At 38.6% G+C, this 15,459-nt stretch overlaps 1 protein-coding gene across 2 annotated transcripts in view; it reads right to left on the reverse strand.

The window, feature by feature from the left end:
* The window catches only part of Myom1 (myomesin 1), a 129,978-nt gene that overhangs the window by 57,658 nt on the left and 56,861 nt on the right, over positions 1 to 15,459 (reverse strand). For both annotated transcript variants that reach the window (XM_076837381.2, XM_076837382.2), the window contains exons 11-14: positions 13,633 to 13,774; positions 11,013 to 11,212; positions 9,410 to 9,466; positions 4,285 to 4,409 (exon numbers count right to left, since the gene is read on the reverse strand). In XM_076837381.2, coding sequence (XP_076693496.2) covers positions 4,285 to 4,409; positions 9,410 to 9,466; positions 11,013 to 11,212; positions 13,633 to 13,774 — 524 coding nt within the window. The remainder of the gene's footprint in view (positions 1 to 4,284; positions 4,410 to 9,409; positions 9,467 to 11,012; positions 11,213 to 13,632; positions 13,775 to 15,459) is intronic.

The raw sequence follows: 15,459 nt of genomic DNA on the forward strand, positions 1-15,459 counted from the left end.
AACCAGCTGTCAAAGGTGACATATTTGGGGCATATAAGTTTACTAGATCATTATTCAGCATAATCTTCACTGTCTTAACTGGAGGTGTGGAATGATAGAAGGGACCCAAAGATATGGGTCTGATCCTAGTTGTGTTAATAATGAGCTACATGACCTTGGAAAATCACATGAATGCTTTTGGTCTGGGTTTCATCATTTGTAAAATAGGCAGATTTAGTAAGGCAACCTCTAAAGTCCCTTGCAGTGTCTTTTAGGATAATGTGTCATTTGTGTGATCTACTGCCTATTGAAGAGTAACTTTGTCTCAGACATTTAATTTTTTAGTTTATAGTTGTGTTTTGACATATCCCCCTCAGGGGGTATTTCCTTAAACAATTTTTGGTTGTTTATACTTTCATAATAAAAAATAATAGCTGTCTTTTGTTAGGTTAAGAACTTTATATGCTGTTATAACTTTGCCCCTCTCAAGGATGCTTTTGAAGTTCTCAAGAGATTGAATTTGGGAAGATTGAAAGGCAGCCTTGTGAAATACAGGTTCAGTATTCCTTATTTGAAATGCTTGGAACCAGAAGTGCCTCAGATGTTGGAATTTTTTGGATTTTTGGAAAACTTGCATAGACTTTATTGGTTAAGAATCCTCTATCTGAAAACCTAAAACCCAAAACATTTTGAGCATGATGTTGGCGCAGGATTTTGGATTTTCAGATTATGAATGTTCAACCTGGTTGGATTTGTGGATCTGAGCCAGACTGCCCAGGTTCAAATCCTAGCTCAGGCTCATGCTTGCTGTGTGACCTTGGACAAATGATATATCCCATCAATAACTCACTTCTCTCATCTACAAAATAACTATAATGAAAATAAAACTATGAACCTCAAAGGGTTACTTTAAGAATTCAGTGGGTTAACATGTAGAAAAGTTCCAGGCCTATGGCAAACACTATTTTCATTCCTGTGGATAAAAACAGAGCCTGGCAAGTGATATAGTCCTTATCTCGGACAGGACTGTATTTTTGACAGGGGAATGAGGGAAAGAGCTCAAGATGTAAGATACACAAGGAAAAAGTCAGGGGCTGAAAAGAATACAGGATAGGGATGGTTGGAGTGCAGAAATGGATTTATCTGATTCCCACACTTATAATAAAACAATCAATCTCAATCATTTTAGGGATCACAGATATGGCATAACTAGTTGGTTGCAGGCCTGTAGACAGGCTTGTTCTATGTGCATGCAAATCCCACGTGAAAAGTTCCATGAGAAAATGCAAGCACAGGACTAACCCAAGGGCCAGTGCTGCCAGATGCATGAACATTCTGGAAATGGAAATACACCATGGGACAGAAGTAATTCAGCAAAAATAATTTTAGACTCAGCTCAGAATGGCTTGACATTTAGACAGTTCTGTAAACACCCCCAAGTCTTTGGACATGTTCTACATCCCCAGTGTCTCAGCATCCTGGGTGTTCTGTAAGAGTGGACTACACCCCATGCAGTCTCTCAAATCAACATGGTACCCATGAACATCCACTTCTATCCAAATGGGTGGGCTGGTGAAGACACTTAACATCTTTAATCACAGATTCATAGGTATTTAGGTCTAGGTAAGTGACAGACTTTCATGGAGAAATTAGAGTTGATATGACCAGAGGAAACAGTCAACAGAAGCCAGTGTTGACTCATCAGAAAATGCCTCAGAATTGGGTTGTTGTGCTTTGTTATCACAGGAAAGATGGTGATTACCGTCACAGAGGTTATTCAGAACGCCCTGTGTATCAGTTCAAAGAGATGAAAAGCAGGTGTGTGTTAAACACCCCCAGGAAATGAACATTTATTTATCTACCACTCTATTCTTGCCCTCTATTAAACAAACAAGCAAACAAAAAAAGCTCAGAATGCTACTTGGGTTTTATTTTATTTGAGGCTAATATCTAGAAAATATAACTATGTACATATAGATGTTAAATATTACTTTTGTAAAACCAGACTCTTTGTTTAAAAAATATTTTTGTAGTTTTGATAGACCTTTATTTCATTTATTCATACCCAGTGCTGAGAATCGAACCCAGTGCCTCACACATGCCAGCCAAGTGTGCTACCACTGAACCCCAGCGCCAGCTCCAGCCCCTCAAAACCAGGCTCTTTTGGGAAATGTCCATGTTCATGTGGAAGAGATGATGTATTTATGGTTACCAGTTTGCTAGGGATAAGAAGGAAGAGAGGAATGCAGCTCAAAGACATGAGCTAAACATGAGGAAAGTAATTAATAAAGGGAAATTGTGGAGCTGGGTGCTGTGGTGTATACTGTAATCCCAGCAATTTGGGAGGCTGAGGCAGGAGGATTGAGAGTTCAAAGCCAACCTCAGCAACTTAGCAAGACACTTAAAAACTCAGCGAGACCCTGTCTCTAAATAAAATAGTAAAAAAGGGCTGGGGATGTGGCTCAGTAGTTAAGCACCCCTTAATTGAATTGGGTTCAATTCCTGGTACAAAAAAAAAATGGAAATCCTGGACACTCGCATTTTTAGCTCTCCTATAATTTTGTCAAGGGCCATTGATTTGAAATAAATAAAAGACCAAAAGATATCTCCATGTTGTTTTTATGTTGCTGCCTAATTTACAGATGGTTATGAAATTTATTCTCTTGCAATAATTGTCAGGGAAAGTGACCTAATAGATTTTCTGAAATTGAATTGATATTCAATTCTGATGAATAAGCATTCAAGATAAAAGAGGAAAATTATTTGCACTCCGTATTTATGTGAAAAAAAGGTCCTTCTATGATTTTGCTATCAAAGTAAAATGTAAATGATAAGTTTTCATACTAGTATACGATTTTATAAAAATAAAATTTGAAAGTGCAAAGGCTGGTTTCATTTACTGTTCAAAAAAATCGGCCAGGCATGGTGGTGCACACCTGTAATCCCAGCAGTTTGGGAGGCTGAGGCAGGAGGATCACAAGTTCAAAACCAGCCTCACCAATGTAGTGAGGCACTAAGCAACTTAGCAAGATCCTGTCTCAAAAAAAAAAAAACAACTAAAAACTAAAAAAGGCTGGGGATGTGGCTCAGTGGGTAAGCACCCCCAGGTTTGTTTAATCCCCAGTACAAAACAAAAACAAAACCAAAAGAACCAGGAACCAACCATCAACCAACCAAAAAAGTGCATCATCACTACCAATAAAAATGTAAATGTTCTAATATATAAGACAAAAAAAATATTTTGTTTTATCTTCTCAATTATACCCTAATCATATGTGGGTTTTTTTGTTTGTTTGTTTGAGGTACTAGGGATAGAACACAAGGCCTTATGCCTGCTAGGTAAGTGTTCTACCACTGCAATCTCCCCATCCCTCATAAAAACTTTCTTAACAAATGGATTTTGAGCCTCATGTTAAGCAAACTCCTTAAACATCCTTTTTAAGAAGCCATGATCCTATGAACCAGGGATTTCTTGCATCCCTTTGACCTGGGCCTTACCTGCAGGCTCTACTGTGTTTCCTTACTGGCAACTGGATCCGTTTCCCCAATCCTGTCCTGGCAGGTTGACTCTTTTCCTTTTGCTGGGCATCAATGCTCATCAGAACTCCCCTTGAGCAGGGGTGTATGACTGATTGACATCTCATCCTCGTCCATTTCACTCACTCTAGGCCTTCGTTGTATGTGGCCCTCCCCAGTGTTCTGATCCTCAACACGGTGTGTTTGTGAGAAAGGACTCTCCAGTGTCTTTGGTGGTTTTGTCATCCCTGACCCCACTCCACTCTCTGCACTTACACAGTGGTGAGTGAGGGCTTGCTATGCTCAACTCTCCCTGCTGTTTGAAAATAGTGCAACTTCTCTATTCCCCTGACCCATCTCCCCCATTGACGTTCATTCCCTATCACACAAGGTCGAGTGGTAGAGGATGAAGATCCCTTAACACAGAAAGGGAGACAGAAAATCTCCAGAAAAAATGCCATCATAAAGACAATCTACAATTTCAGGACTATTTCTTTTTCCTATAGGAGACATGATTTGGGATCTGTGGTCCTCTTAAGAGTTTATGGGTGAGGCTTAAAGCTCCGTAAGTCCCCTGAGACAAGAAGACTTTCAGGCAAAGTTCTACAAGATATACATCTTTCTATGGAGAGTTCCTAGTTTGTAAGGATGTAAAGAGTTCAGGACATCCCCCTTTTCTTCTCCCTCAGTTCACTATTCCCACAACTTTACTTCTACTTAAAAAAAAAAAAAAAAAAAAAAGAAGTCTTTGGGAAGTAGCACAGGGTAACCTTGATTCTGGAGTCTTACCTTTTCCACAAAGTACATGATACCCTCATGGCCACGCTGGCCAGGGGGCTTCCAGCTTAGTACCACGTAGCTCCTGGTGGCCTCAGTGACAGAGAGGTTGGTGGGAGGCCCGGGAATAATACCCTCTGAAAAACAACAAGGACAAGTGAGCATACCATCTGGGTGGCCTGGGACACTCAGAGAGTTCCAGAGGACAGAAGCATCATTAATTATGGCTCCACCGTAGAAAGAAGTACCTTGTCTCTAAACATCTCCCTGAAACATCATTCATTCAGTTATTAGATGCCATTAAGTATTTAGCACACAGACCTGAGGAACCGGGGACACGGTTTTTGTCTTTGAGTTGTTTATACTTGAGTTGATGAAAACAGAAGCTCAACAGCACAGCAAGTGGGAGCTTAGGTGCTGAAGGTCGTGAAGGTCGTGAACAAGTGCGTGCTGAAGTCTGCCATGTGTCACGAGGGGGTGGGGTTTGATTTTGTCATCCTTTATTGGTACTGGCACTCCCAGTGTGCTCAGCTGATTGTCCTTTGGTGCGTGCGTCCCTTTCAGTTTCAGTGAAGTTCATAACTCTGTGAAGTTCAGTGAAGTTCATAACTCTGTCCCACCCACTAGCCTTGAGGCACTTAACGTTGACCTTTGGTATCTACGTATTTCCAGGCCCTCACTCTCTGTCTTATAAGAAAGGCAAGTTTCGCCAGCACGACGGCGCAGGCCTATAATCCCAGCGGCTCTGGAGGCTGAGACCAGAAGACTGCAGGTTCAAAGCCAGCCTCAGCAATGGTGAGGCACTTAGCAAATCAGTGAGACCCTGTCTCTGAGTAAAATACAAAAGAGGGCTGGCATGTGGCTCAGTGGTTGAGTGACCCTGAGTTCAACCTCTGGTACCGGAAAAAAAAAAAAAAAGAAAGAAAGAAAGAAAAACCAGCTTTACCATAACTTCAACTATAAACCCAACTCTGCTGACCTTGGCTTCTGCTTACCTGGTCAAAGGATTTTGTGCTCCACCTTGTTTTAATCTCTGAGCCAGTGGAAACCCTGCCTGTGGAGAGTTCATTTGGGTCTAAACTCTAGATACCCTGGGACTGCCAGGATCTGGGTACTCCTGAAATCTGTCCTTTCTTTCTCTGTGACTTTTCCAACCTCATTCTCAGAACTTCTGATATTCTACCCAGCTAGGATTGCCAGAAACAATAGAGGGTGTCTTGTAATTTTGTTTGCCAAATTGGTACATTTGTTTATTTAATACAGTTGCTGCCTTGACAGACATTTTTAGGTCTGACATAAGTTGTTCGATACCTGGTTGTACCCAGTCCTGTCTGGCCTAATTGAAACCTTGCCCTGCTGTGTGGTTGTTTGTGATATAGTCTACTTGTTCCTCATCCCACTGACCCAAACTCAACATACCCCTCAGATACTAACCACAATAAAATCTGATGATCGACATCAAAGTCATGTAAATAAATTGCCCTTTCTTATGTGTTCTCTTTAAACTCACCAATCTACAACACTTGTGGGAATGCCTATGGACTTTAGTAAGGGCATAATCCTACAAGTCTCTTCCTTCTTGCATGATGCTCTCGTTCCTTCTCTTGTTCTGGTTAACCTGATTGAGTTCCCCGTCACTTAACAAAAGCAATTCTTAAAAAGATTAAATTGTTTTCCCAGATAAAGCTCAAGTGTATTTCTACAAATACAAAAGTATTCAGCACCAAACAAATGTCTGGCACTTAATAAACAATTACCAACTATGAAAAGAAAGATGAAAACATGATCTCTAATGAGGAGAAGAATCAATCAATAGAAACGAAACAAGAAAAGCTGCTGATTATAGAATCAGTATCTGTGAATTGCTGAACAAGATCAAGTAGACAAGGACACGGAAACAGCAATAAAAACACTCCACGGGCTCAAGAGAGTAAGGACTGAACGAACACAGCAACAGGGAGCTGTAGGACAATTTCAAGTGGTTTCAATTGGCATGTGGTCGGAGTTCCTGAAGAAGAAAAGACAGAAGGGGGTACAAGAAAGAGCAAGTAAAAATCTTCCAGAGCTAATAACAAGTACAAACTCACAGGTCCTAGAAACTCTTCATATATGAAGAAAACTACACGAATGCAAATCATAATCAAATTTCTAAAACCAGTAATAAAGAGAATCTTGGTAGCAGATAGAGAAAAAAGATATAACACCTATCCAGAAACAGAAATAATAACAACAGTCATTCTTATAGTGCAGGTCTGCGTGACAATGGACCCAGCTCTTAAATACTGAAAGAAAACTGTCAGTCTAAAACTCTATATTCAGTGAAGATGTATTTCAAAAAAGGTGAAACAGAGACTCTAAAAAATATACAATAGATAAAATAATTTATAACTATAGACCTGAATATAAGAAAGTTAACGGAAGTGGTTCAGGTAGAAAGAAAGTCTTAATAGAATCTGAAAAGAAAAGAAAACAGTAAAAATGTGAATAAATATTGAGAATTCTTTTCTTCCTTTTTTTTTTTTTTTTGTATTTAAGATTGAACATAGTGGGCATTCTACCTCTAGGTTACATAACTGAATCTTTTAAGTTTTTAAAATTTTGAGACAAGGTCTCATTAAATTGCTAAGGCTGACCTCAGATTTGCAAACCCTGTGCCTCAAATTCCCAAATTGCTGGGAATACAGGTGTGTGAAACTAGGCTGGTGAGAACTTTTTTTTTTTACTTTTTAATCTCTTTGAAAATAACTGACTGTTTAAAGTCAACATAACATTGTATTGTGTGGTTTATAATATGCAATATAAGAAAATAAAGTATATAACAATAATAGCACCACAGCTAGGAGGGGAGAGTGAAATAATAATGTTGTGAATTCTTACACTACTAATGAAATTAATATAATGGTAATTAAAGGAAGGCTGAGAACATATGTATATTATAAATCCAAGTTACTAAAAACCAAAACATAGAATTATAGTCAATGGCATAAGTAGATAAAATTGAATACTAAAAAATACTTATTACTTATTCCGAGCCAGGAATGGAGGTGCACGCCTGTAATCCCAGTGACTTGGGAGGCTGAGGTAGGAGGATTGCAAGTTCAAAGCCAGCCCCAGCAAAAGCAAGGTGCTAAGCAACTCAGTAAGTAAGTAAGTCTACCTCTAAACAAAAAAGGGTTGGGGATGTAGCTCAGTGGTTGAATGACCCTAAATTTAATCGCCGGTACTCCCCCAAAAAAATTATGGAAAAAATTTCCAATAAACCTAATGTTTGTTTGGCTAAATTAGTTCTTCAAGGTTGGAAGACATACGATCAATATATAAGAGACAACTGTACTTCAATATATTAGCATAAAAATTAAAAAATTAAAAAGCAATACAATTAAACAATATCATCAGATATATGAAATACTTAAAAAAATAGTTGACAAAATGTGCAAGACAAACGTACCAAAACTATGAAGATGAGATAAATGAAAGAAATCTAAATAAATGGTGATATATCTTTGTTCATGAATTATTGGAGGACTCAATATTGTTAAAATGTCAACTTAGATTCAGCAGAGCCTCAACTGAAATCCTAGTGGCTTTGTTTTATTTGTGTGTGTGTGTGTGTGTGTGTGTGTGCACGCAAATTGATGAGATGATTTAATTTTATATAGAATTACAAAGACAGACTAGTCAAACAACTTTGGAAAAAAACAACAACTTAAGATTAGATAATTTATGCTTCCTGATATATATATAGCTTATAAAAGCTGTAGTAGTCAAGACAGTACCATATTGAGATAGAGAAAATAAAATTATAGAGATTCTAGAAATATATTCATAGACATTTAGTCATTTGACTTTGACAATGGTGCCAAGGCAAACTCAATGGGTAAAGGACAATCTTTCCAATAGATACAGCTGAAATAACTGGAAAGACATACACAAGTAATAATACTAGTAATGATAATAACTAAGATCCTTACTTCACACAGTCTAGAAAACATTAATTTGAAATGGGTCACAGATTGAAATATAAAAGCTAATACCACAACATTTCCATTTCAGATTTGACAAAGATGTCAAATGACACAAAAATATTATGAGGGAAATGCAAACCACAACCACAAAGAAATACCTCTATTGAACCCACTGCAATGGCTAAAATTAAAAAGACTGATCATACAAGTACTAATGATGGCACGGGACAACTGGAAGTCTCATCTAGTGCTGGTGGGAGTGTAAATGGTACAATCATTTTTTAAAAATATATATATTTTTTAGTTGTAGTTGGAAACAATACCTTTTTTTCTTTCTTTCTTTCTTTATATGTGGTCTGAGGATCGAACCCAGTACCTCGCATGTGCTAGGTGAGCGCTCTACTGCTGAGCCACAACCCCAGTTCCAGTACAATCATTTTAGAGATCATTTAGCAATGCCTTTAAAAATTAAACATGCACATATCATATAACCCATCCATTCAACTCCTAGGTATTTATCCTAGAGCACTGATAATATATATGTCAACACAAATACTTAAGAATGCTTTTAATAGTGAATGGATAATTAATTAGAATGAACTGATACACGCTTCAACATGGATAAATCTCAAAATAATTACATCGAGTGAAGAAAATCAGACAAAAATAAGTATAATTTTATTTATCTAACATTGTGGAGAATACGAACTATAGTGACAGGAAGCAGAGCAGTGATGGCCTGGAGATGGGGTAGGGGTGAAAAAGGAAAATCACAAAGGAGCATGAGAAAATTTGGGGGTGGGATGGATATGTTTATTATTTTGATCATGGCAATGGCTTCTGGTGGGTACATACGTAAAATGTATCAAATTGTGCATTTATTGTTTAAGAATTGCACCTCAATAAAGTTTAAAAAACAAAATGTAATTCTCTGGGGCTTTGAAAGTATGACTTGGTGGTAAGAGTATTTGCTTAGTGTGCAGAAGGCCCCAGATTCAAGCCCCAGTGCTGCCTCCAAAATGTGATTCTCTGATCTGTCACTTCATGATCTCCAGATGTTTTAGAATGTCCTTTCCAAAGCATCTTAAATCATATACACTGTGCCCTCTATAGCAAAAGGCAAATTGCAGAGCACAACATTGGCAACAGTAGCTGGGGAGGCCAGTTTTTACCTGTAGGTTCCTCTTCAGTGACAATGATCTGTCCAGTCCAGGGTGCTGATGGGCGACCTGAACAGAGACAAAAATAAAAATAACAAACATTCACAAATGCCATTTTAAATGTATTGATAAATGATAAACTGGCTGGATTAGTCACAAATGGGTTTGCCGTTAGTTTACTTTTGTATTTTCCCAACAAATCTTACCAAGCATGTGTTATGGTATTATGGTGGACATGGCCCCTATCTTCAATAGATTCACCATCTGCTAGAGTCTAGGATCTTCCTGAATGGACTGAGTCCACTTTTCTGGAAATGTACTTATACAAGTTAGGTATATAACATGCACGCATGTAACTGTTCAATATGAATCTCCTGAAATATGTAGGCTTTCTTGTTTCTTCTTAAGAGACAGCTTGTATTTGGGGAAAACACTTATAGAACAATTAGAGCAATTAAAAGCCCCCAGGTTATGAAGATAAAAAAGGAGAGGGAGTGTCCATCCAGCAATAAAACTAAGCAAAAGCGATTTTTCCAATTACATTTTGAGGAGTGTTATCCACCAAGGAAATTAGTTTAGATTCAGAGTAAAGAAAATAGAAGAGACAGGAATAAATTAGAGAAAAAATTCATTCTGCGATCCTCATAAACATAAGAAAGAGAATGGTTCAACTTCTGCTTCAATCAAGGGACTTTTGGCCACAGTTTGTACAAAGACAAAAAGCTATTAAAGAAGATAACTTATCATCAACTCAACCAAATCTTATTTTGGTTGGAATTTTAAAATAGGGGTAAATGAAAGTGTGATGAAATTTGCAAATTTTGGAAAGAGGGAGAGAATTTGCTAATCTAGGGAAGTCCGAGGGTGGGTGAAAAGTGATTAGAGAATAATCAAGAAGTCTGATTAGGCACAGGTACAGGGAAAAGGTGAATTATTTTGCCATGCCATTACATGTAATTAAGGTAAAGAATAACACTGTAAATATGGAATAGAACTGTAATCCTCCACATGGGATTTTGTCCCCCTTTATTTGGCAGGATCTAGAGACAGTTTTGATCATCACAATTGGGGATCAATGTTCCTGACATTGAGTGGTAGAGGCAAGGAAAGTTGCTAAGCATCCTGCGATGAATATATAGGATACCTCCAACACAGAGTTACTGGCCTAAAATGTCAATAGGGCCAGGGGTGATAAGCATAGTATAGACTGAAATTTTACTACAAAACAATTTTTGTAATGTCATTTTATGGTTCCCTTTATTAGGGATGAGCTAATAATAAATAAAATGAATAAAAATGCTCTCCAGGCTATTTTTGTATTTCATTCCACACATAATGTCTGGAACTCAGATTAGCAAAGTTAATTTTCTGAATAAGACTTAAAAAAAATAAAGCCCATATGAGAACGGGTGACTCAAAAACCAAATATATCTTATGTTTTCAAGCTTCTCCCTTGTCCCATGATTTTCTGATGAAAATAAGGATTTCTTATTCTCATCTCCCTCTAGTGGAAGGGAAAGGGGTAACTTTGCAATGAAAACCTTCTGCAGTTATTTATTTATTTATTTATTTAAAAGTTTAAGGAAAATCCTGAAAAAAAGTGAAAAGTGCTTACTTTTAAGTCTAGCTTTTTCAGCGGGATCCAGTGCAGCCACAGGCTCAGAAACTCGAGATGGAAGGCCTATTCCAGTTTTATTCACAGCTCTAACTCGGAATATATAGGAACGACCTTCTATCAATCCAGTGACTGGAAAACGAGCAAACTTCACAGGTGTGTCATTGCATTGAGACCAGCAATCTGTGCCCACCTCACATCTACGGGAAGGAACATGATTGACAAGAATATTACAAGAAGTATGGCTACATCAACAGCGCCAAAGCTGCAAACCCACCTAGTTGCTTTAGATCTTCTCTGTTAAATATCAGCATGGTTTGCTACTGATTTAAACTGCAGGCACTCAGTTCCATTCAAATGTAATGTGTCTTCTTTAATAAGAAAAAAGGAGACTCTGACCTTTTCTGAACTCCAAAGTAGGGAGCTAAGAAGTCTCGAATGCTAAGTGGAGGAGTCTGGGGGAACAAGAAATAGGTAGGTTTCTATCATCTTTACTTGGGAGGGTGAGTCTTATGGGGACACATCTCCTGGGCTGATGACTTTAATCTACCATTTGTGATTTTTTTTTCTTTGTCTTCTTTTTAAGTAGGTTTTTATTTTTATTTTTTGAAAATGAAGCATTATTGGGAAGGTGGCGCTTTTAAAAAAGATAATTATTTGCTCTGTAGTTTGGAAAACAGCTCAACATATTTTCTTGACGGTGACCACATCCTGTGTGGGTGGAATGGTGAAGAGGTTAGTGTCCTATGTTTGTTTGTTTAACAGATGAGATTGATTAGAGGCAGGGAGATTTCCAGGGGGAAATTAAGTACTTGGAAACTGATTTCTAATTGAGTGCTTTTACAGCAGCTGGTACCTAGGGACAAAGGGCGGGCAGGGAGGAGAGCTCCTCCAGAGACAAATATGACATTTGGCTATTAGCCTGATTGACAGAGCTTTAGAGACTCAAACTGTGATTGAGTTGTGCCACACTAGGATTAATTCATCGTTTTTTACAAGCAGAAAATGGCACTTTTAGTTTATATCACTTCCCAATATGACTCTATGTCCAAAATATATGGTTCCCGAATGAAGCTCATGGGGGTGACAGTGCCAGTGCCCGTGCAGAGGAGGCTGGGGATATCTTCCCTTCTTCATCATCACCTTCCATTCTTTGAAGTAGACAGTAGTCATTTTCTTCAGTGTTAATATAAGGACTATCTTAATCTTTCCTCTGTAGAAATTCTGGAGCTGCTCTGGGTGGGGCATGGCAGGGAGCTGAGAGGACAGTTCTCCAAACCACCCTGGTCTCCAGAAGCTCTGCTAGGACTCATTCTCCCTCTTCCTTTGCAGACACTGTCATGGTGACACAGTGATACTAGAGGGTGCTTTCGAATCCTCATGTGGGCAGAGAGAAAAGTAGAGGGCCACCAATCTAGAAACTTCTACAGCATGTTGGAGCAGAAAGAACACAAACCTATAGCCAGGTTGATATGTGAAGTCCAGTTCTGATACTCACTACTTACTGTTAGAGATGTGAGGGTTTTGTTGTTTGTTTGTTTTTTATTATAAGGGATTAAACCCAGGGGTGCTTAACTATTGAAAGACATCTGCAGCCTTTTTTTTTTTTTTTTTTTTTTTTGAGACAGGGTCTCACTGAGTTGCTTAGGCCCTTGCTAAATTGCTGAGGCTGGCTTTGAACTGGAAATCCTCCTGCCTCAGCCTACCGTGTTGCTGAGATTCAGTCCCGCACCATGCTGTACCTGACTAATGTAAAGTCTACTATACCTTGGTACAAAGCCCTTGTAATATAGTAACACAGATTAACTGCCCCTTGTGGCTTCCCCAATCAAAAATGAAAAAAGAACTATTTGAATAGAAACTAAGAGAAAAATGTACTTAGGCCAATAATCTAAATTTATTGTCTGTATTGTTCAAACTCACTGGATAATTAATGTGTAAAACCTAGTTACCATAAAAACTAGGTAACTAGCTACAGTTGTGGTAGAGCATTTGCCTAGCACAGGTAAGGCACTGGGTTCAATCATCAGCATCACATAAAAACAAATAAATAAAATAAAGGTATTGTGTCCATCTACAACTAAATTTTTTAAAAAATTGGAGAATGTAAACAGCAAGAATTTATAGATAAAAGCATCACCTAATACTGCAGAGTTTTGTTGTTATTTCTTGTATAACTTGAAACTGCACCCTGTAATTTAGATAAAAATTTGCATTTCTAAAGTCAATATTCTTAAATTACTGACATACTAGAAATATAGATATCAAATATATAAAATATCAGATATTTCATTATTAAAGTGGCCTCTCTAAAGTCTTCCAATTTATAGTATTCTTGCCAAGTTGGTGACATGCGTGGTCAAATTTAAGAATTTCTCTTTTGAATTGAGGTAAATTGGTAGATAAGAATATATAGATATAGATACGTGTGTGTGTGTGTGTGTGTGTGTGTGTGTGTGTAGATAGAAACAAAGAGAGAAAGAGAATGAGGATAAAGGATGAAGGATGGAGGAAGGGGATCAGAATAGAAAGTCTTTCACCTAGGAATGAAGGGAGAAATCAAGTGTGCATCTCTATGTAGTGTCAAAGAACGCTAACTGAAGTTTAGCTAGGCACTAACTTATCAATAAAATATCCCAGGATAGGGCTCCCTCCATCTACAGCTGGCTGCTTCCAAGAGATGATGATGTAATCTTTGTTGGCATCCAAGCACACCACATCCAAGGGCGAGGCGGGGGCTCCTTCAATCTCTGCATCAGCATCTGTGAAGACAGAGAAGAATCCCATCAGATGTCTTTGACGGCCTCTGCCAGCTTGGCAGGCTGAGGTCTTGATGCACACATTTCTTACCAAACCATTACAGTGGCTACCTCTTTGGCTGTAATAGAGCAAGTTTCAAAATTTGCAATTTGTTTACCACCATAGCAATGTGTGCTTTTCACTTCAGGGAGAAGAACATTATGTTAGAAAACAGAAAGAGATCTGAAAAGAACCTATGACCTTTGCCTCATGACTCTTGCTGCCCAAAATGTTCCAGAAGAAAATTAATGGTAGATGTCAGAAATTGCTCTTGGACAAGTCACTTATGCCAGAATTTCTGTTCTTAAAACGTTGATTGTGCAATGTTACTAAGAATCTATGAAAGAGTCCTAAGGGGACAAACAGCTCCTTTGCCACCTTCTGGGTACATTCACAAAGAGAATAATAACCCATGCCCCAGTCTTATGCTGGGCATTACCACCCTGACCAGAGAAAAGAAAACATCCTTTTTAACTGAATGATTGCTCCCAAACTGAAGATACTCGGGAAAAGAACTCTGACATATATCCACATCTAAGCCTAGTTTATCTGAGTTTAGTAAAAGTCCAGGATAATACAAGAAATGAAGACCATGACTGTTTATGAAATGGAATCCTCTAATAATACAGTCCACTCAGGCACAGCTAAATTAGTGAATCAGAGCTGCTTTGAGGAGAAGAGGAGTCAAAATATTCAGTAAGCAACCTTTTAAGTGAGAATGATTAAGATAAGAGGAAAAGTCCCTGGAGGAAGGGTCCACATGTGCCAACTCTTCCTGGCATTTGACCAACCCTCTCATAAATGGAGTCAGTAGGAAGAAAGGCTGAGACGTGTGGGAGCCACTCACCCAAGAGAAAACACTCTTATTGACTGAGCAAACACTGTCTTTCCCTCTGATCTATACTCTGTAGCTCTTAATGAGTTACTAAGGCATTTGATAACATGGCAGAAATATTTGCAGACTTCTGAATTTAATAGGTTTGCATTATCTGTGAAGAGCTCACATTGTTTGGATTATGCACATTCTGTTTCATGCCCCATAAACCAGCAGGGAAGTGTCTCTGGGAAAATATCTCCGGCAGATGTGCTATAGGAGAATCTAATTAGAAGTGAGGGCAGAATCCCTTGCATGCCACACGACAGGAAATGAGCGTTTGGGGGCAGAGAAATGTCTTTCCTTCCAGGCTTTGAAGCACTGGATGCAGGGAGCGGGGCTGTTGCTGGTGAAGGTAGAGCAGAGTTAGAGTGGAGGCGGGGTGGTGGAGGCTGGTGGCCCTAAGTGTCAGAAGAGATAATGTTAGAAAGCCACTCAGCCTCAAGGGGGACAGCAGGCAACCTGTAGCCATGTCCTTTTATTAAAGGCTTATAACATAACAACCAGCAACCCCTGCATGGATGGAGCAGAATTCAGTTAGCTGAGTGGACGTTACACTGATGTACGACAGCAGGGATGTCTTGAGGACAGTAGGCATCGGGGAGCCACTTTCCAGCATTTGTATGACATTGTTTGCAATAAGCCATTCATAGGACAGGCTTAATGATCTTTCCAGTTACTCATTCATTTATTTCTTCATTCAATCAGTTCTCTTCTGGGGCTAAATACAAAAGTTCTCAAGAAGCCACAATAGAATGGGATAAACAGAGTCGT

Source organism: Callospermophilus lateralis, chromosome 17 (assembly GCF_048772815.1).
Source record: "Callospermophilus lateralis isolate mCalLat2 chromosome 17, mCalLat2.hap1, whole genome shotgun sequence".
Classification (NCBI taxonomy): domain Eukaryota; kingdom Metazoa; phylum Chordata; class Mammalia; order Rodentia; family Sciuridae; genus Callospermophilus; species Callospermophilus lateralis.